General features: G+C 39.7%; 1 protein-coding gene and 1 pseudogene across 2 annotated transcripts; both read left to right on the forward strand.

Annotated features, from left to right (window-relative positions):
• Nucleotides 1–2510: 2510 nt before the first annotated feature.
• LOC147181998 (uncharacterized) lies at nt 2511–5431 on the forward strand (annotated as a pseudogene). Its single transcript, XR_015096207.1, has 3 exons — nt 2511–2739; nt 4239–4423; nt 4655–5431. The product of XR_015096207.1 is annotated as an uncharacterized LOC147181998 (transcript).
• Nucleotides 5432–5765: 334 nt separating this feature from the next.
• On the forward strand, nt 5766–21273 carry pgap6 (post-glycosylphosphatidylinositol attachment to proteins 6). The gene is made up of 13 exons (XM_086098005.1): nt 5766–5918; nt 6245–6428; nt 6503–6704; nt 8913–9040; nt 9122–9387; nt 12877–13187; nt 13264–13360; nt 14931–15045; nt 15282–15421; nt 16502–16680; nt 16781–16927; nt 17016–17132; nt 19995–21273. Exons 1-13 carry the CDS (start codon nt 5864–5866, stop codon nt 20328–20330), a joined length of 2277 nt encoding a protein of 758 aa, XP_085954131.1. The 5' UTR covers nt 5766–5863; the 3' UTR covers nt 20331–21273.
• Nucleotides 21274–22096: the final 823 nt, after the last annotated feature.

A 22096-nucleotide genomic window follows, 5' to 3' on the forward strand; every position in this document is an offset into this window, starting at 1 on the left:
CATTTCTATGGTTACCCACTTTCTCATGTAAGACTGACCTCAGAGTCACTGCCTCCCTCCCTGCAGGTAAATTTATGTGTCTGCCTCCCCGCTCCCTTCTACATTCCAAGGAAATTACAACATTCTGTCGGGTATGACTAATTTGCTGTCTGATTATATTGTATATCTTTGCAGCAATCAAATATAGCGGTTGAAAAGATGTGGAACTAATACTTCAGTACCTCCCGTGAAATGACATTACCTTTTCGTTGTGGAGGCGATGAGTCATTGTGTTGACCTAGGCTCGGTTTTCATGGTTTCTCACAGTTTGTGCAACCTAATCTCTGCTGGACCTCATGAATCCAATCCCAGACGTGAAAAATCAATGCCTGATCGTTCAACCCTGAGAGCATCATCAAACACCTGTGTGCATAAATGTATAATTACTTTCTGCCCCCTACAGGCCTTTTTCCCCTCATCTGGTCGGCACAGCAGGCCATCTCTTGAGATGGGAATCACGTCAGAGTTGTAAGTTACGACCAAAAGGTCATCGAGTGGCAGGTTGCGCAGATGTCCTCTGCCACAGAGACGCTTCTGTGTCCTGTAAATGTGGTGCAGACAGCTTATGTGGAAGGAATATTAATGCATCCATTTATTTGCATCAGAAGGGAAAAAAACATGAGCAGCATCTGTATTTACACTTAGTGAATCACTGTTACAACTCGTACTCAGTAATGAAACATTATTATAATTCTACTGACAACCAGTAGAAATATCATGCTGTTCTTTCAAATATTTTTCTGTGGCAAGTCAAAGCTTCATATTTTTACATATTATTTTATTCATTTTCACTGTGGAGATTTTAATATAGCTTTATATGGCATTTTGTATCGCAGTCACCTGCACGATAACTTCCCACTGGTGGCCAAAGAACAGTAAATGTGACGGCGGCATTTTATGACTCTAAATTGTGGCGCAAACCCCACGAGGGGCTCATGCTCGAAATGTTATCTTATGTCACACGTGTCAATTCTCCATCCTTCTGGACTTTCTGTGTGATTAGCTATCAGTTTTATTTGAAGATTCTAAATATTCCTTTGGTATGAATGTGAGTAAATGTGTTTTTGAGTGCCAACATGTGATTATTATTTTTTTTTTTACTATACAGTATATGCATACTGCAATTGGCTTGAAACTAGCCAGGGTGTATTCCACCTCTCATCCAAATATCTGTTGGGATAGGCTCCAGTTTACCCATGACCTTATTGCACATAAGCGGTACAGAAAATGGAAGCATGAATATTTATGCAATTTATTCAGCTGACGGAATAACTCCTAAGAGCCCAATACAAAATAAATGATGTCACATCGGGGATGGACATTTGATTAAATTGACTTGATTGATTAACTCTGTGGAAAAATAATGGTCAGTTATTATTATTATTTTTTAATAACTTCAATGGGTTGGGAGAATTTCTGTTTGATTGTTCTGAACTCCTTTTCAAGAGTACTTGATTCAGTAGTGTGTGCCACATAATCCACCGTATTGACAGTTTTTATTTATACTCATTATCCCTCAATCAATTAGTATAGCATAGTAGTATAGTATAGTTATAGAGTATTTTGTTGCTTTCAGTAGTTTGTGTTTGTACGTCTGAGTGGGCAACTGCAATATTTGTCTCCCTCTGCTGGTTCATACGTAGAATCATTTTATATGCCTGAATCCGCTTACCACTATTGGAGGAGCTTCACAATAGCAAAGTTGACGGGTATTATTTCTTTAGATTTAAATAACTTCTTATTTTTATATAGTATTACTGTTTCATCAACAGAGGGCTGGGCTAATTTTGTGTTTGGTCTGGCCATTTGGTGATGAGCTAAAATATGTTAAAGTTGTTTTTTAATAACAGAATATTTAATGTGCATTTTATTTGAGTATTTATTATTCCCTTATTTGCAATGTATTATTTAATATTTTGTATTTTATGTCAAATGGTTTATTTTAACAAAGACATCATGACGTAGGTAAGCCTATCTTATAACTGTATGATTCATAATTAATTGGATTATAATATATATTTTAAAATGCATGTTGGATGTAGCTTGGCTGCAGGCCATACTTTGCCCAACTTTGTGCTAACATCTCAAACGGCTTTGTGCACACGCAGTATAAATACATAGACGATGTGTCTTTACTGTTTGTACTGTTGACATTTGGAGCCGGTCTATGGTCACATGATCTCCCCATACATTTTACCGTATGGGGTCATGAAGCTTCTGAATGTCATTGTATGGCTACCACACAAAGAACATTTCCCCCCCACGAACCAGCAACCTCTGCGGTGTCTATGCATGGTGGCATTGTTGTCACAAGTATTTCTATCACATTCTTGTCATAATGTTTATTGTGGGGTTTTTTGTGAACCTAACATGTTAGCGCGTGTTGTAGGCTGTTGGTGGGGAGCTACCTGCTACACTGGAAACTCTACAATTCACTAATCCATCTTTTATTAATAGCTTGAGGTAAAAAAAAAAAAAAAAAAGGCTGTTGAGCAGTGTGACATGACGGAGGAGACTTTTGTTAGTGTTTCATTTCCAGATTTGAAGGAGCTGGAAAATAAAGTTGGCCGGAAAATACCTGAAAGTCTTCTGCTTTAGATGAGGGATGATGCGGATTCAGAAGATGGAGAGATAGAGGACCAAAACTGCCTTTTCAGTGATTCTTTTGCCAACAAACTGAGCCACCTTAAACAAGAGATGGTAAGGAGGATTTTCTTTATTTTCATATGCCTTATTAAATAACATTTAATTTCATTCAGTTTAGAAAACTATTGTCACGTAAAATTCTATTTTATGACCATATATGACAGTTTCCCAACCTAAAATACAGTAAGTCAAGGCACCCATTTTACATAGAAAAATCTCATGGCACACCACCAAACAAAAATGTTGCAAAATGTTTGGCATGCTAAAGAAAATTTACTGTCGTACATTTTTCACCTAATTGCCAAGAAGTTTTTTTGGTTCGTTTTTTGTTTTAAATACAAATATAAAATGCATTTAAGACTTTACTACTATGTGAACATAGGTTAGTGACGTGAACTGAATGACAGTACAAATGTGTCATTATATGATGGAACGGAACCGTCATAAATTGACATCCCCTGTGGTACATTTTAGGTACAGCATAAGTAGGCCTACTCAAAATAGTAACTACTGCACTTTCACAGCAAATGCAGTTCTCTTTCATTCTGATGCTTCACAGTTTTGTACTGTACAATGAGAAATGTCATGTTAAATTGATCGTTTCTGCTTTATTCTGTGTGTGTGTATATATATATATATTAGCCTTTAGCTAAATAAAGAAAACCAAATACAGGTAAAAAGATAGTTGCCCTAGTCTTCTTTATTTATTTTTATTTATTTATTTTGATGTTTCCCCACTGTAATACAGTATTTAAGATGATAAAACAAATGTAAGTATCAAATAAAGATAACCCAAGTAAACATAAAATGCAGTTTGATGAGTGTTTCACATCTCTGTGGACATATTTTGGACCACTCTTCCTTGCAGAATTGCTTTAATTCAGTAATACTGTCATAGCATTCCACAGCATTGCAATTGGGTTCAAGTCTGGACGTTGACTAGGCCACTCCAAAACTTATTTTTCTTCTTTAAAGTTATTCGGAAATGGTATGTTTTGTATCGCTGCCGTGCTGCAGAACCCAAAAATCCCTTTAACTTGAGGTCACAAGCTGATGGGAGAACATTCACATTTTGGGTTAGAACACAATTGCTCCATCAATCACAGCAAATTGTCCAGGTCTGGAAGGAACAAAGCAGCCCCAGACCCTCACACTATACCAACATGTGTGATGCTTGGTATGATGGCCTTTAACTGAAATGCTTTGTTATCTTTATGCCAGGTGTAATGAGACACACTTTCTTTTCATCAGTCCATAAAATATTTTTCCAAAAGTCTTACTTAATTTCTTACTTGGGTTTATTTTGTGTGATATTTACTGTGCATTTGTTTTATGATCTTAATGTAGGAGAAACTATATGCAATACAAACAAAAAAAAAGTTTGGTAAATAAGAATTTGAGAAAAGGGTGAATACTTTTTCATGATGCTTTATATTGGAGCTTTTTTTTTTCTGGAAAAATAAACCCCTAAAAAAAATTCAATACATTAAACAAAGTACGCAAACATGTTCTCTTTTGAATTGCACTAAAGTAAATCTTTACTGTGAATTCAGAGGTGGATGCGCTCGGCAGATGTGAAGATTCTCCGCCAGCTGGTTGGCGTGCACGAGGGTATAGAGTCCATGCGTTGGCTCATGACGGAGCGCAGCACCTTGGCCAGTCATGACAGCAGCCTGACAGGAAGTGTAAGCAGCCTGCTGACAGTCGAGGAGCTTGCACACTCACTATCTCCATGCAGGTGCAGTGTATTATTTTTCTTTTCTGATGTTTTAAAAATGCGTTCTACAGTGTAGTGCTATTTTGCTTGTAAAGATGTAACAAATTATTTGCGGTGTTTTTGGGGGAGCTGGAAGGCATTGCAATTAATTTCAATGGGGAAACTTGATTTGATTTGAGGAAAGGTAACTGTGCTTTGGTTTTGGTGCTGACACTGCACTATATATTTTCAATACTCCTAATTCTCAAACAGGGACATTCCAAGATCAACATACCCCAAAGATATGCCCGCTACCTTTAGTCAAGAATCATCAAATGATCCATCAGGCGCTGACAGTGACCTTTCACATCAAAGGAGCTGCGTTGAAACGGCAAGCCGAGTGTCCAGCCCATCCACAAACTTTTTGGCTCAGACCAACTTCCAAGAGTCACAATCCCAGCACTCAGAGGACTTAAAAGTGGGCGCTGACCCGACGAAAGAATTTCAGATAGGATCTAACAGCTTTGACCTGAATGAAAGGTCACAAGAGACAAAGCAACAAACTCACAGCAGCATAACAGAAGAGGACGAGAAGATGGCTGCAGCTTTGTTTGGGTATGATGCTCAGTGGTGCTGGATAGAGTCGCAGGATGATGTGACATTTTTATGATCTGCAATTAGTGTGACTTGAATACACGTCTCTAATGTGAGGCTATTTCCCCCCCTATATTTGCAACTTGCATTGCAGTAAGTAAACTGTGCAGTCAGATTATTATTTATTTTTATTATTTATTTATTTATTGCAATTATTGGAAATCACAACATTTTAATTTTTGCATAATGAAGTTTGAATTTGTGAAAACATTGATAAGCGTGATATTATTATTATTGTGCTTAACACAAAGTACTATTTTGAACTTTGACTAGAAAACAAGGACATTACTTGCAAAATACGGCATGCACATGATATATGATCCATGCACATCCACAACTACGCCTACTAATGACTTTAATATTGATTTGGAAATAAATTCAGCAATTTAACAATTGTGTTGTTTCTATTTTAGCAATAAATGTGCTACTGTACAAATAATGGACATTGTTTATGACTGGACAGATGATTCATTGATGATAAAGATTTTCAACGTGTAGGCCTGACCTAGGAACAGATGCTGTCTTGAAGTGTCTTCATTGATTTATTTTTATTTTTATGTATTTATTTATTTAGCTTATATATTTGGACTCTCATTCCAATGCTTCTAATTTCAGCTAGGTTAAAAATTACGTTTCCTCAATCAATTTAATTTGTACATGTTTTTATTTGCGACATATCGTCTGACGTCATGAAGATCCCCGCCTCAACGCGTCTATGACGTCACGTATTTGTAGCGAGAACCAGGAAGTGGAGCTCAGTGAAAGAGCGTTCTGACATTGAGGCTGAACAAGGCACGATGTAATGATTCGGACAGTCTCTACGGAAGCATGGCGCTTTATTTTCTCCTCTTCTTCGTCCTTGCAAAGGCGACATTTGGAAACGGTAAGCGCAAAATAATTTAGGAAGGACGACGGCACGTTAGCTACTTGGCTAAGCTCCAGGGGACATAACGTAATAAAGATCAGAGCTGCTGACTGAGTTCTCTTTTAAATGCTGACTATTTAAGGTTTGGGACATTAAATATCTGTGTGCTTATATTTTCCCAGCGTTTAAAATTTACATGATATATGTTAACCTTCCTTTACGAACACAATAATTACACAATGTAACTGATACAAATTTTTACTATGCATTACCTTTATTGTTGTTGACTGAATACATCGTTAACATTTTTTTTGTTTTTCCATTTATAAACATACATTTCACAGTTGGGGAGGTGACATTCGTATCAGAGCTCTCATCCAAGCCAGTTCAGAAGTTGTCCAAGTATGGTTGGTATGGCAACGCAAGGTTGCAAAGGTTTCATATACCAGAGGAGACGGCCATCGCCCGCTGGTTCTTCACTGTCACAAAGGGCCACAGCTTTCACTGCACAGAGCGGAATGCCACCATGTAAGTTTCTTTATTATTCTTTCCACTTCCCTTTAACACGCTGCCTTAACATCCAATTCTCACTTTTTTCTTAGCCATATTCGGCACGGTGCTCCTCCAGTAATAAACCCAACGGGCACGGCGTTTCCAAACATGACAATGTGGAACCCTTCTCGCTCCCTGAACCTCCCAGTCACCTCGCTCAGCTCAGCAGCCTTGAGCCTCATTAATCCCGCACCCGGGCACTGGTTTGTTGCCGCCCACTTGCCTGAAGATGATGGGCGCATTGAGCAGAAGGTCTGTGCACGTACTTCTTTGTCTTTGGCCACAAACAGTTGAGATCAGTATTACAAACTTTGCTTTATTGGTGACCTTTTTTGTCATGTGCAACTCCACATTATACTGAGAGGTATTTCTTCTGTTTTGTTAACCATGTTAAACAATAAGAGAGGAGTTTTTTGTATTTTTTTTTTTTAAGCCCAACCCGTTCAACCAGGCAGATTGACTGGTTGGTCCGCATTAACGTCAATTAACCACACCTTTTCTGTCTAAACACTCGGTTTACCAGAAGTCGGCAACTTCTAGAATGACCATAGACTTGGACATTATTTGTATCAAATTTGGATTATCACTAAAAAGATCTAAGAATAAATTGATGGAATAGGTAAAAACACCTCCGGACACTAAGGGTGTATATTCAGACCAGAAACGTCCTTTAGTCCACTTGTTTGGTCCGGACCAAAAGCGGACTTTATTTTTTTGCGGTTCATATTCACACTGTGCTTTTTGCAAGTGGGCTATATTGCGTAATCACTTCGACCCGCGTGACGATCTGTGCTCCTATTGGACAAAAAATAACGAGGGCTGTAGGCATAACCAAACTTGGAAATAGAGGAAAACATGAAATTCCGACGTGCTGATTTACTGCTCTGCATATTTGTGGTGTTATTAGATGCAAGATATTTGCGAGCATCAAGAGTAGCTCATTCAACGGAGGTTCCGCGACGCTGTTTCTAATTTTGGAACCGCATCATCGATTGCGTGCAGTAACCGGAGGAGCAGTTGCGCTGCGCGTGTGGCACGCCCCCACCACATGCTGACAGCAGCATGGCTAAACAGAATATGGATGATTATGAATGAATTTAGCACAATATTCACTACCGGGCAATGTTTCCCCCCTGCTATGCTTGGCTATGGTGGCTTGTTAGGCCCAAAAGGCGCACATGTACTGCAGTTGAAGTGGATCAGCCGTGGTTTGTATTCAGACTGCGAAGCGAACCGCACCGAGTGCATTTGGAAGCGGATCGAGACCACCTCAAAAAGTGGGTCTCGGTCCGCTTGTTTGGTCCGCACCAGGATTCATTTGTGTGTGTTCAGACATGCACAAAAGGTCCGGATCAGCGTGGGAAATGAACTCTGGTCTGTTTAAAGCGGACCAAACAGTGCAAGTCTGAATCCACCCTAAATGAAAGCTATATTAAGTGTTTTATTAATTTAATTAATTTAACTTCTCATCTATTACCCATGTAAAGTTGCAAACTCAAACAGCAAAAATGTCTGCGAAAAAAACCCAAATGTGTATCCTTTTTTCAAAACAGATTATGATGTTGTATAATTTGAAAGCAGTCAAAATGACTGCCTTTTATAGCAAAGCAAGCAGGTATATTTTGCAAGATGCAGTGGAACCTCGGAGTTTGAACGTCTCGGAACTCGTACAATTTGGACGTGAATCAAAAAATCTGAGTATAAAATGCCTCGGAGTTTGAACTCATTTTCAGAGTTCGAACACCCAAGCAAAGCAAGGTAAACCGAACGTACCTTGAAAACGGGTAGCCGAGCGAAGCCGAGCGAAGCCGAGCGAAGCCGAGCGAAGCCGAGCGAAGCCGAGCGAAGCCGAGCGAAGCCGAGCATTGCGAATGCTCACGTTGCGATAGTTGAGACGATGCACTGTTCATTTCCAGTCAGATCGTGAATACTCCACGACAATTTTCTTCGCCATGGGCCCAAAGAAAGACAACAGTGCCAGTGGCAGCAAAGACAACATGCAGTGCTACGAACCACAGTGGAAATAGGAAGGAGATTATCGCGCCGTTGTAACTACCATGACTACTTCTGTAAATACTGGCACGAGGACCCCCCTTAGCTGTTCAAGGAGCGCTTAGTAGTCTAACAATATGCTCAATGTAAAATACACAAACTCAGCACTGAACTAAAGCTAGCATTAACACAGCATTTATCATCCACTGATGCCATCACACCAAAACAAAAAAGGTATGGTATTTTTTATTGTTTAAATACTGTACAGGGTGTAAATGTGAAAAACATAGACAGAAATTAAAATAGGAATTTTCTGTTTTTGGAGCTTGGGAACGGATTAATTGCATTTACACTATTTCCTATGGGGAAAAAAACGTTTCGGAGGTTGAACACTTCACAGGAACGAATTATGTTCAAATTCCAAGGTACTTCTGTATTCTCACTTTTTTGCATCTTTAAATTCTTTAGGGCTTCCCATCGTGTTCCTACTTTTTCCAGTCTCAGCTGTCCATCAGGAGGGCAGTTGACACTCCCATTATGCAGACAGGAATCAAGCTCAGACAGACGGCTGCCACTAACAAACCCGCACGTCTTAAGTATGAAGTCAGCGTGTGATGATGTGTAGCCATTTAACTCCAGATTCCTACAATTAATGTACTGTATGTTTGTGTGGATAGGTTGTATGTCCCACAGTTTTCCTGGTACGTTTTGGTGACTGTGGATGAGTGTTCCTCAGCAGAGGGTGCAGGAAGTACTGACTGTTCCGTGGCCCTCAGCCTGGGTTCGGGCTCTCTGCTAAATGATCCAGTAAGATTGAACTGCTCTGGGGCGAGCTGTACTGCCAATCTCACTAACCCGCTTTGGGACACCTGGTTACGTGTTGTCGTGGAGAGCGTTCAAGAGAACCAAACAGTGACTTTCAACATTGTATCAAGCTACGCAGGTAATGTACATAAACACACCAAATGGAATGTTCACGAAATACAGTTTAGCTTGCCGCAATGTGATTTACAATCATTATACTCAGATTTGGCTTGTGTTTCTACTTCTAGGTGTGTCGGCAGGGTGGTGATAGTTATGATAGCTAATCAAACACAGCATTGTGTAACCGAGAAGTTCATACATGCAGCTGAAAGATAGCAAAGTAAACAAAGTGCAGCAGGGAAAGACAGCAAATTTCTTTTGATTTAACATAGAGGTGTTTATTACAAGATGATAGTTCATGTTAAGGTTTTTTACTTTGTCTTTTAAGTCAAGTACCAAAGTGTCTAGCTCCCTGTGTAACCTTCATGTATGCCCAAAAAAATGATAGATCAGTTATAGGGACGGGCAAGTACTGATGCAAAGTAGCAAGACAATACCTGGCTTTATTACTTGCAATGATTGGCCGCCCTCTTATGGCTGTTTTATGATCAGTAATGAGAATTGCCATACATTTCATGCAATATTAAGGAAAACATGCTATATTGGGATGTATAGGTTTTTGAAACCATCATTGTTTTTTGGGCAAATTTTATGTATCAAATATTACTGATGGTATGGTGACTACTCAAGAGTTGAGTACTTGCAGTGGTGTGAGTCTGGAAAAAAAAGTGGTATCGAGTATCCCTAATCAGTTATTTTAGTGCCCTGTTGATAATGGAAAGTAGGGCCTGGCTGATCTTTGGCAATAAAATAAAAATACCAATTAATCAGCCAATTAATAAAAAATATATATCTTACAAAATGTATACGTAAGTGTTTTTTCTCCCAATGTAATTTCATTGGGTGTCAATTATACACGGATTTTCACTATTCACAGACTGGCCTAGGCCCTATTCTCTGCGAATAGTGGGGCTCAACTGTAAATAAAAAAAGAAAAAGAAAAATAGTTGAAAAAAAAGAACTTTCCTTTTCGGCTCCCAGAATGCATTGTGTGGCGCAAGACTTTTAACTCATTCACTTCCATTGATGACTATAGATGTCAAAAATTCATTTGAACTATTTTTATTAGTTTAAAATATTTTTTCCCACTTTTGTTAACAAGAGTATGAAAACCTAGATTTTTTAATTGTACATTTAGAAAAGATAAAAACTGTATGATTAATCTTAACTAGTAAAGTCATGCAATTAATTACGATAAGAAAATGTAATCGCCTGACACCCCTAATTTTTTATAATCTTTTTTTTTTAATCGTGTCAGGCGATTAAATGTTTTTAATTGTAATTAATCGCATGACTTCAATAGTTAACTCACGATTAATTGCACATTTTATATCTGTTCTTATTGTACAATAAAACAATTCTAGGTTTTCATACTTTTGTTAACAAAAGTGGGAAAAATGTAAATATAAATAATTCAAATGAATTTTTTTACGTCCTATTGCCGTCAATGGCAGCGAATGAGTTAATTAATGACGTTATAAGGACCTCCGCATATGGGTGTTTGTGTTGCCAGTAGTTGAATGTGTGTCATATAACACATTTATGTTTGGTTCATGCTGTACTGTACAAAGTTCTTTTTTTTTTTTTTTTTGGTATTATTTTATTAAGCAAACCCTTGACTTGAGGTTGTGTGTAAAATAGTGACATCTAGGTCAATTCCTTCCACAACTTGCATTGCTTGTAAAATTTCGGATTTGCTTGGTTTGGAATGACAGTTTCATAGAATGACCTAATCAACAAATGTCATTGTATATTCAGTATTTAGAGATACAAGGTTATGGTTTAGAAGTAAGTGAGTGTAATAAATAATTAGACCAGTGTCACTTGTGTACAGCTGCTGTATATACAGTCTTGCTCACTGTTATTGGCACACTTTCATTTTTTGCATGATCTCGACAATAACTTCAGAAATAAATGGAAATGTACCAAATTTATATCATCAGGACCTTTTGATTGGATGTCCAAAGTAATTCAACAAAGGAAATTGTTTATCAACTTACATAATGTAATTCCAAAGAAGAAATAGAAAACACATGCAGCAATAATGGCACCCCTCTTTGGTATTTGGTTGCACACCCTTTGGCAGTGATGACAGCTTCCAAACGTTTCTTGTAGCCATCTCTAAGCTTCTTGCACTTTTTCGCTGGTATTTCCCCCACTCTTCCTTTGCAAATTGTTCAAGCTCTAGTTTTTTCCCCCCAATGGCACATTTCAGCTCATATCAAAGATTTTCAATCGGATTGAGATCAGGAGTCATTGCTGGCCATTTTAAAACAGTATGTTTTGCTTTTTAACCATTCCTGTGTGCTTTTGGATGTGTGCTTTGGGTCTTTGTCTTGCTCTGGAGGGGGACCCATGACCTTTGACTCAAACCAAGTTGTCTAACACTTGGTAGGACAAGTCCCCCTAGAATGTCTTGATAATTCTCTGATTTCATGATTCCTCTGATATGATCAAGGCCTCCAGTACCAGATGTAGCAAAGCAGCCCCACAGAATTATGGATCCTCCACCATGCTTAACTGTAGGGAGGGTGTTCTTTTTTGCAAACTGTTAGCGTGCATTGCTGAAAAGCTCTATTTTCGTTTCATCCGTCCCCAGAACATTTTCCCAAAAGAATTGTGGTTTGTCCAGGTACTCCTTGGCAAAGGTTAGCCATTCTTTTTCTCAGAAATGGTCTTCACCTATGATGCCCTGATTTTGGTTCAGTGTGTGGCGTATGGTGCTTCTTGAAACCATGATCCCAGACTGTTCCAGGTTGGCTTTCAGGTCTTTGGATGATTGATGTGGTGTTTTTTTCCGCCATTCGCACCAACCGTCGGAAGACTTCTGTCATCTGTTTCTCCCCCCCCACGTCCATGGGGGTTCTTGACAGTTCCGTGCTCGTCTAACTTCTTAATAACATTACGCACTGCTGAAACAGGGCAACCAAAATCTTTGGAGAGGGCTCTATACCCTTTTGGAGGTCTTGTGTTTGAGAATAATCGCACTACTGATGTCCTCAGACAGCTCCTTTGTTTTCACGATTATGACAAAGGTAAAGGCTTTTTAAAACATCAAAGTCATCATTCATGGGTTAATTCATGCCAATTGGGCACTGACAATTTAGAACAGAGAATCCTAATTTGCGATTTACCAAAGGTGAGTCACAATGGTGTTTCCATACTGATTTACAGGAACGGGTGCCAATACCAGTGAAAGAGCACATTTTAGGTTTATTATTTTTTCCCGCCCATTGTTTATTGTTTTAAATTGTTTTTTAATCATCAAAACAAGTTCTCTATAAAAAATAAAATGATTTACTTGATTCATTTTTTTTCAGAAGATATTCCACATAATGTACTTTACCTTCATGGGTGCCAAAACCGGTGAGCAGGACTGTAAATGGTTCAAGTACATAAAGATACAAATAATCAACAAACGGCCAAATCACCAGCTGTTGTTTGACGGCATATAATGTACTTGTTGATGGAAATGGGGCTAAATACAACCTTACTTTCTGTGTTTCAGAAAGGTGCAAGCCAGAAAGCGAAGGTCTTGGTCTCCATAGCAACAGCAACTCGTCATCAGCGAGCAACAGCTCAGTGGCGATCGAGACCTTGGCCTTCAACAGTCAATCCAAATGGCTGAATTTGTTGCCCTCTGCATGTGTATGGAGAATCCCGGTCCTGTATGAGGAAACCGATGCGCTCTGGCTCGGATTCACTCCAGTCAATGGACCCAATGTCAGCGTCAGCTCCACCCACCCCACACTCCTTACATACCCTCTGCCTGCGCACGCCACCGGCGGGACGCTCAATCTGCAGCTCACGCTCAACACCGTGAGTGTTAATAAATTTGCGGACACTATATGTACAATACTGTGCGTGTATGAGTGAAGTTTTGTTTTTTGTACAGACTAATGTAACACCGGGGAATAACAGCACCGTGGTGGCCTGCTTCACTCCCCAAGCACCGATCCTCCAACTCGGCAAGGCTCTACAATGCCACACAGGTACCACCCACATTCGAGTAAAATGAAAGGCAAAGCATATTTTAACAGAAGGAATATGAGATGGAATTCCAGATGCAAGGGATGTTCTTTGTTTGTTTTTGTTTAATGATAGCCATTGTGGTTTCAATGACTGACGCAGAGCAGATCCACTCAGTTGATGTATGTGTATGTAATGCCCTTGACTTGACTCATTGTAATCTAGAAATCAGCTGTAAAGATGGATGTACAAGCAACCTCATGACTATATCATATTTTTTGGGACTGGTCTTTTTCTGGTATGGGTTAGCTCATGTGACACATAGCCAATATGAATGTGTTTTTATCAATAGAACAACTTTTAATAATAACCACACAACCAGTCAATCCAACTGGGCAATGACGTGACAGACATAAACATCATTTAATGACTTTCATTTAAATATGGGTAACCTCTAATTACACAACTCTGCAATTATCTACTCTGTATTAGCAGTAATCCCATTTCTGTAAGTACAGTATTGGCTTTTGAATCCAAATTTGGAGGACATGTGATTCCTATCTGAGGTTATCCAATTCCATGTATTATATGGATATATTAATATTCTCACTATATGTTCTCCTTCACAAGTCTAAACACGGCATTCTGATTAATATTAAAATTTGTGGAATTAAGCAGCAGACTGGAAATGACATCATTAGCCTGGTTTACATGAAGCCATGTATTCCGATTAGAATGAATCCAAACGGCCAAACGGAATGAACATGCTCCATATAAACACCTCAATCGGAATGAAAAGGCTGAATCCGAATGGAATTTCATTCGGAATCACATCGTCAATCTGTCTTGACGTAAATGCGTCTTGACGTCATCGTTCCCACCCACTAAAATGGCGGCGTCTCCCCAGAGCTTGTCTGCGAGGGGAGAACTTGTTTTTAATTACTTCAAGCTTGTTTTGTTATCAAGATGTAGCTTCAATAAAAGGGTAACACTATCACAACTACTATGCTAAATGACGTTATAAATCACGTGATCGATGTCCGTCTGTCACGGGGCTGATATGATTCAACGGGAGGAGCATATAAACGGCAGATAGGGATGTTGCTCAGGGTTTAGGTAATGACCAATCACGGCTCACCTATTTTCTGGGATTGGTCATGTGACATTTGCCATGCTGAGCCGTGATTGGGCGTTACCTGAGTCTTGAGCAACTCTGATGTCATTATTAGTCAACAGGAAGTGGCAAAATGGCCACCTCCTGAGATGGATAAAAAAACAGGTTGATTTTTCTGCTTAATTCATATTCCACAAAATAAATATTTATCAGAATGCATTTTTAGACTAGTGATGGTGCTTAGAACATATTGTAAAGAAAATTTTGGGGGTTGACTTATTCCTTTAAGGCAGCCATGACACATTTTCCAATTGTGTCACTTGAACCACGCAGTGCCAATGAAAAAAAATCGATTCGGCAATATATCGCGATATTACAGTGTCAATCAAGGCTTAGTCGTCACCATCGAACGTGACGTCCTCTTAAGTGATGGATGCAGACTTGCGAGTTGACATGAAGACTTGTGTGTGTGTCTGAAGGTTTGTTTCCTGGGTACGCGGTGAATGTGAGCACCAGCTTTCCCAAAGCTGTCATCCGGCTGCCTTTTCCTCTGTCAGCGACATGGTACCTCACTCTGCAACTCATGTGCAACAGGTAATTAATTAGCACTTGCATTCCTTTTAGATGGGAAATGACAACATGGTTTAAAAAAATGAATGTACAGTTTATGAGCCACGGCATGAACAAGGGGTAAATAATAATCCATTACAACATGCAGTCTTCTTCCTCCTTTTGTTTGTCTTTCGACAGAGTATTGGTGAATTCTTCATTCAGTCCGACATAAATTCCAGATAATTAACTTTAACATGTGTTTTGTGCGTGTGCAATAGTGACTGCGGCAATGTGTCTGTTGTGTCCGTGGACCCCGAGGTTTTCGTCAGTACTTGTGTCGAGGACTGCGGCCCGTTTGGGCACTGTCAACTGCTCAGGTCCTACAACTACCTGTACGGGGCCTGCGTGTGCAAGGCTGGTACGACTTACCCAAAAACACACCATTATGTACTGTGCAATTATTCAAAATTCAATTATTACACTCCACAATTACAAAATCAGCATAATCATAAATTTGAGTTGTTTAAATTAATACATTTGCACTTTTTTTTTTAAATGTTAAAATAACTAATAAATTGTATTTGATCCAAAAGGAATTGTCATATTTATAGTGTTTCAAAGAATTTTATTTGTCTTAATATTTTTTGTTTTTTACATTTAAACATTTTCTTTTTTTGTATACAAAAAATAAATAATCGTCCTCCTGCACAGTGCACACGTTGCACTCCCAACTTATTTTTGCCAACATAAATAAATAAATAAATATTACAAATAGGGGTATTAAAAAAAATCAATTCGGCAATATATCGTGATATTACAGTGCACAATTTTCATATTGATTCAATATGCAGCCGAATCGATTTTTAATGATCAATTTTTGATGGAACTATTCAACAAAATGTCTTAATTAGGGTTAGGGTTTACACTTTAAGCATGAAAAAATGTTATATTAATGGAACATTAAGGCCTTGAAATTTGATTTAAATGCTTTTCAAACATGAAACAGAAGGCAAACTGTTAAATACAGTGGCTCACAGTTATAAGGCTGGAGTACATTTTCATACAAATCTTACAGTGTACATGTACAAGTTTACTGATTAGTATTTTCTAAATTTGAGTTTTAAAAAAATCGCAATAATTGACTTATAGATTTGTATCAAATTGAATTGTGACTTATGAATCGTGATACAGATCGAATTGGAAGGCACTAGGCAATTCACACCCCTAATTATAAAAATTATACATATATATTTTTATGAATTATGTTTGGTCCAAAATAAATTTACATAATTATAGTTTTTCCATTTTTTTTTTATTGGTCTTAATGTTTTTAAATGCTTAAACATTCTCTTGTTTTGTACCAAAAAATAATAGTGATTTCAATTATTGCCCAAAATAATCGTGATGCTATTTTTTTTTCCATAATCGAGCATCCTTATGCTGCTGACATGTTCGTATTGAGGCTAAACAATGAAGTCATTTGTGTGTGTGTGTTTAGGTTGGAGGGGTTGGGGCTGCACCGACGGCTCGACAGCCCTGTCCTTCTCCCAACAGTTGCTAGCCACTCTGCTGCTCACGCTCAGTAACCTCAGCTTCCTGCCGGCAATTGTGTTGGCCATCAAAAGCTTCTACATCACGGAGGCGTCTGTTTACCTCTTCACTTTGTTCTTCTCCACGGTAACACTCAAACAAACAGTAGTAGATGATAAAGTTGGGCCACAATTTCAACATTGACTTGTGTGTGTGTGTGTGTGTGTGTGTTTACTGCTGGCCACAGTTCTACCATGCCTGTGACCAGCCGGGTATAGCCGTGTGGTGCATCATGAGCTACGACACCCTCCAGTACTGTGACTTCCTGGGCTCCATTTGTTCCATATGGGTCACCATTTTGTGCATGGCTCGCGTCAGGAGCACAGTGAAATATGTAAGACCATCACCTGCTGCTGTTACGCTGTTGCTGAGTATCTTCCTTGACGTTTGGACTTGGCAACACACTGTTTATGTGTACGCAGACTCTGTTTCTTCTTGGGACTCTGCTCATCGCCATGTCACTGCAGCTGGACCGCCGAGGTCTGTGGAACCTGCTGGGCCCCATTCTCGTCGCCTTTGTCTTCATGGTGGCCGCTTGGGTAAGGGATGGCAGAACAATCATGAAGGGTACAATTTGAATGATTAGTAAGATAAGAATTTCAGTTTGACTTCTTTAGTTGACCATTTGCCGCGTTTCCATCGCACGACGTTCGGGTATGGGGAGGGACTTTCACAGGAACCGTCCTCTCAGCCGGCCCGCTTATGGCTGTGTCTCCACTGCGGAGTACGACCCATTTCGCGACATCACGAGTTTCGATCGACACGTAAACGCCGTGCGACGGTTTCTCACAACAACAAGGAAAGAGAAAAACTTAAGGTGGTTGCTGTTTTTCTCTGCTTTTTTATTTTATGTACTTGCCGTGGATGGATGGTTTGAGTGAGAGGAGACGGCGTTTAGATGAAAAATTTGAAAAGGCTGACTCGCGACGTCACAGGTTTCGCACCCAAGAACGGCGCCGCAAAAATCAGAATGAGGAAAGAGAAAAACTTGTGGCGGTTGCCGTTTTGATCTGCTTTTTTTAATGTACTTGGCGTGGATGGATGGTTTGGAAATGGCGTCTAGATGAGTGGAACGAAAATAGGCAAAGGATTATTAAGAGAATTGTTTTGGTGGAAGAGACTTAAACCGAGAATGCATCATCATCGCGCATGAGGGTAAGATTTTTTTCTACTAAATAATTTTTAGCCAATCAGCACGAAAGCCCGATTGGGAGTTTATCGGGCCGGCGGAGTACCTAACCTCGAGTAGGACCTCCGCTCGTCCACGTAAGTTCTTGTAAATGTGGCCCGGTTGGGAAGGCTCCTGCGATGGAGACGCGGCTATTGTTTTAATAATTGATTAATCAGTCAATTATGTTTCAGATTTATCAACAAATTGGATTCAAAACTTTTTTCCTATTTCCATTTCTTTATTCAAAAACAGCACCTTATGTGAAATTGGCACCAGTATGTTGCTGCATGACCATCCCAGAGCTCTTAAGTACTAAATTAGGAATCATTTCAAAAGCCGGTAAAAGCGGCTCTCGCGGCAGGCAAAATGACTCAAAGGCTACGTTCAACACTGCGGGTCTTAATGCTCAATTCCGATTTTTGGGTGAAATCAGATTTTTTTTTTTTTTTGAGGCCACGAACTTTTATTAGTCCGTCGTCGGGACTCATATTTTTACCATCTCATATCTACAGAGGAGTGATGCCGGAGGAGGTAGAAATAATATTTTGTGAAAATGAGGCGAGCCTGTTCAGCCAGCGCCTCATCTCACGGAGACCTCTCCTTTTTTTTTCCCCTAACGATGATGTCACGTCATTGCCACGCATAATAAATGAGCCGTCTGCATAGCTAAATTACTAATATCACCACCACAAATGTCAACTTGATTCTTCGTTTCAAGTGGGATTCAATTAAAGTCACAACTGTTACTCGAAACAACTTTGCCGATTCACGGACGTCTCCCGAGTAATGCCCCCGCCCGTGCAGTGCGCATATTGGACTTTTGATGGCGTCGAGGTCGGTCGGATATATGCGACCTGGCCGTTCAGTCTACGGTCGCATTGCAAAAATTCGGATACGTATCCGATCTAGGACCACATATGAAAGTGACCCAAGTCTTATATGAAAAAATCAGAATTGAGCCGTTCAGACTGACATAAAATCGTCAGATACAGGTCACATTTGGACAAAAAATCCGATCTGGGTCGCATTTGCCTGCAGTGTGAATGTAGCCAAAACCTTCATGGTGTGCTGTATTTTACTACATCCTCTGGAGTGTGCAAGAGGAAAGGCGTGTAAGTCTTTGGAAGAATGCAGTCTAGGTGAGGTATAAACGAGGAACACCCTTATTTCAGGGTCGCTCCACCTAACGTGCGTACATTCATGCAGTTACGTTGCAGCGATACACTTAAAAGTGTACCTGTGGTGCTCAAAAGGGTTTTCCTGTTTACAAAATTCATAGGCGGCTACCTCCGCCTAATTTGCTCGCCACTGATGTCACTCAACACAGCACTTCAGCTGTGTTGATTGAGCTCGGCAGCAACGCATTTTAACTGCAGTTGCAGTGTTGCGCCATTATGGAGGCGCTATATCAACAGCAGTGCACCGGAAAGACCTGAACCAACAACCAAAGAAGAAACCGCTTTTTTTTTTCTGTTTTCTTTAATGTACCGAAGAAGAAATAGATCATGGAGCAACCGTTGCAACATGCCCATTTCCTGGTTGCGAGGCAGAGGTGGCGCACACTATATGCAATAAACATAATAGTTAAACGCTGAACTATATTTATAATATTATTTGTACTAGTGGATGAATTTTTAATGATTGTAGTAAATTAATGGCAACTTTATATTCATATTTCTAATTCATAGTCCCTGATCGTAAACTGGCTGCATCCAAACATGTTTTTTAATTTTTTGTTACACTGGTTGTATTAAAACAAACTTACAATAGAACGTATTTTTCAAGACGCCATGACAGCTTATACTCGCCATATTGGCCTGCACGCAGCGAAGCTGTGACGTCACCACGTTAAAAGCCGTCTTGGCTCAACCGTCTCCCCCAAGTCAACACGGCATTTTTTGACGAATCGGAGTCATTTTTTTCGCAACTCTCCAGAGTCAATACTCATGGAAAGTCCATCAATCAGTCACTGACGACACCCGTTTGCTGACAGATGTGGCAAGACGGACGAGACGCTGTACAAGCATAGAAGTAATGGCGTCAGTTGATATCCTTTCCATTTAAATAAATAAGCAAATATCCGAGTCTAGATGACAGATTTACATCCATAGGTGGAATTATTTTGCCAAATACAGGACTAGACACAAATGCCTACTTGGCAGGCAAACGTCTGCCCTTTTTCATCAGCGGCAGCGGGACCGAATGAACGACTCCCCCTTTGTGTTGCCAGATGTACCGAGGAGTTACGCGTCGCCAATGTTACCCCCCGTCCTGGCAGAGATGGGTCTTTTACCTCATGCCCGGAATGCTCTGCGCTCTCATCGGGATGAGTTTGTACATTTTTGCCGAGACGGAGGACAACTACTACTACACGCATTCAATTTGGCACATCCTGGTGGCCTTCTGCTTACTCTTCCTGCTTCCGCCCCGTGAAAAAAGCCGGCCTGCCGTCAACTGGACCAGGGGGTGGCGGCCAGTTTGGAATTGTGCCTGGCTGTGGACTCCTCGCATTTGTGGATATACGCTGTGCCAGAGCAGCAAAGATGAGCTCCAAACTGTCACATGACGAGGTTGCGCCGATTCTGTCAAGCTGCTGCAACGCAAGACGCACTTTGAAAAATAAGAGCGTCTGCTTCTGCAATGTTGTCCTCGTCATACTAGAATCAGCAATGCCTCTTCTAATCACTCAACTTTATCTATAGAGCACTTTAAAAACAACTATCGCTGCTTACAAGATGCTGTACATGGGAGTAAAAATTTGATATACGAAAACTGAAAATGATAACAAAACCATAGAATAAAAGCCATAGCATAACATTCTTTCAAAAGTCATAAAAGTTCAACAAATTTTTTGACCTATGACATTTCATTACCTCCTGATCCATAGAACCAGTTTAGTGATAGAGATATATATTCAGGTATGTTGACCAGACGTTCATACATATTGTTAGTGTACTGTAGCTCTTTTATGTACTGTATTTGGTAGTCAACACTGTATGCACCAAATATTTATAAATTCTGTCATTTTAAAAAGTCCAAATCCTGTCTGACTGGCAACCAGTCCGGGTTATTGTCTACCTTTTACCTGAAGTTCGTTGGGACAGGGTCCCCACAACCCTGAACAGGAAAAGCAGTATAGAAATGGGGTTATTACGTTGACGTGTTGAAGGATTCCTGTCGTGTGATTATGCTCAAGTCATTCTGAAGCGCTCTCATGATTTATGCGAGTTCCGTAGCACTTATGCGAACTTGAATGTAAATGCAAATACTATACATGTGCCTCCCCTGTTTTCCACGTGTCTTTGTTTCTTACCTCAGCTATTTCAGATGTTGTTTTATGCAAATTGTATGCACTCCTTATTTGGGGTATTTTTACCACACAATTTTCGCTCTTCAAATGTTATGTCGATCTCGGTCTTCTGGGCTGCCTTTTGTTGTGATTTGCATGAAGAGATCAGTGAACCTTTTTGAATGTTTGATTTACAAATACAGCAAAAATCAATCAATAACATTGTGTCTTTTTGGGATTGTTGTTTCATCTCGAAAAAAAAAAAAAACACACACACACACAAAAAAAACACTTTGTGCCCAGGCAAGATAATTCATTCAAGTGTATATTTCTCGTCGAATACGCAACATCCACATGTGACTGACTAAATGGGAAGTGGAAAGAAGCAGATTATCGTAATCCTCAAATGTGGAAAGTGTAGTGTTGAAACACTATGTGTGCAATACCTTGAATCCATTAGTAAAATTGATACTCTCGTCAGGTTCTACAAAGCTGAGTGCTAAATCTCACTGATGGAACAATTTATTGTGAAGGTGCTTACAAAGCCTCTTTTTTTCTGGGATCAACTTTCAAAGGCTCTGCATGACCGTCATGTTTAAAGGCACACAACATTACATTCACCCACTTACAGTGAAACTGCAAATCACATGTTTTTTTTAAAAAGGTTCTTGTAAAGTACATTCGGAGAAACAGCAATATTAGGCAGTCTCGTAAAATATGAAACTCGTATAGCTTCCTAGAATAAAAACAATTAAAACTCACACAAATACATACTGTGGAGCGACTGGACAGCCAAGCGTTAAGATTTGCATGAATGCAGCCGGGAAACTGATAAAAACATCTGAGTGGCGACTGGTAAGAGCTCACTCATCTGAGAGTCGTTAGGTGCTTCTGTTTTGGTTAGCAATTGCCTTTATTAGAGGTCACTGAGCCATAACTAATGTATCTTCCAACATTTCCGTACATTGAAGCTTGACCAATGGTAGTCAGTAGAGGGAGCCAGTCAGCCTAAATATACACCGCTGCTCCTATCTCCCATTTTC

Source organism: Leptonotus elevatus, chromosome 1 (genome assembly GCF_054856555.1).
Source record: "Leptonotus elevatus isolate MCC_2025b chromosome 1, RoL_Lele_1.0, whole genome shotgun sequence".
NCBI lineage: Eukaryota > Metazoa > Chordata > Actinopteri > Syngnathiformes > Syngnathidae > Leptonotus > Leptonotus elevatus.

Coding starts and splice junctions, on each gene's coding strand:
- pgap6 (XM_086098005.1), top strand. CDS start 5,864: ATGGCGCTTTATTTTCTCCTCTTCTTCGTCCTTGCAAAGGCGACATTT. Junction 5,919..6,244: donor AAAGGCGACATTTGGAAACG/GTAAGCGCAAAA, acceptor TACATTTCACAG/TTGGGGAGGTGACATTCGTA. Junction 16,681..16,780: donor TCACTTTGTTCTTCTCCACG/GTAACACTCAAA, acceptor TGCTGGCCACAG/TTCTACCATGCCTGTGACCA.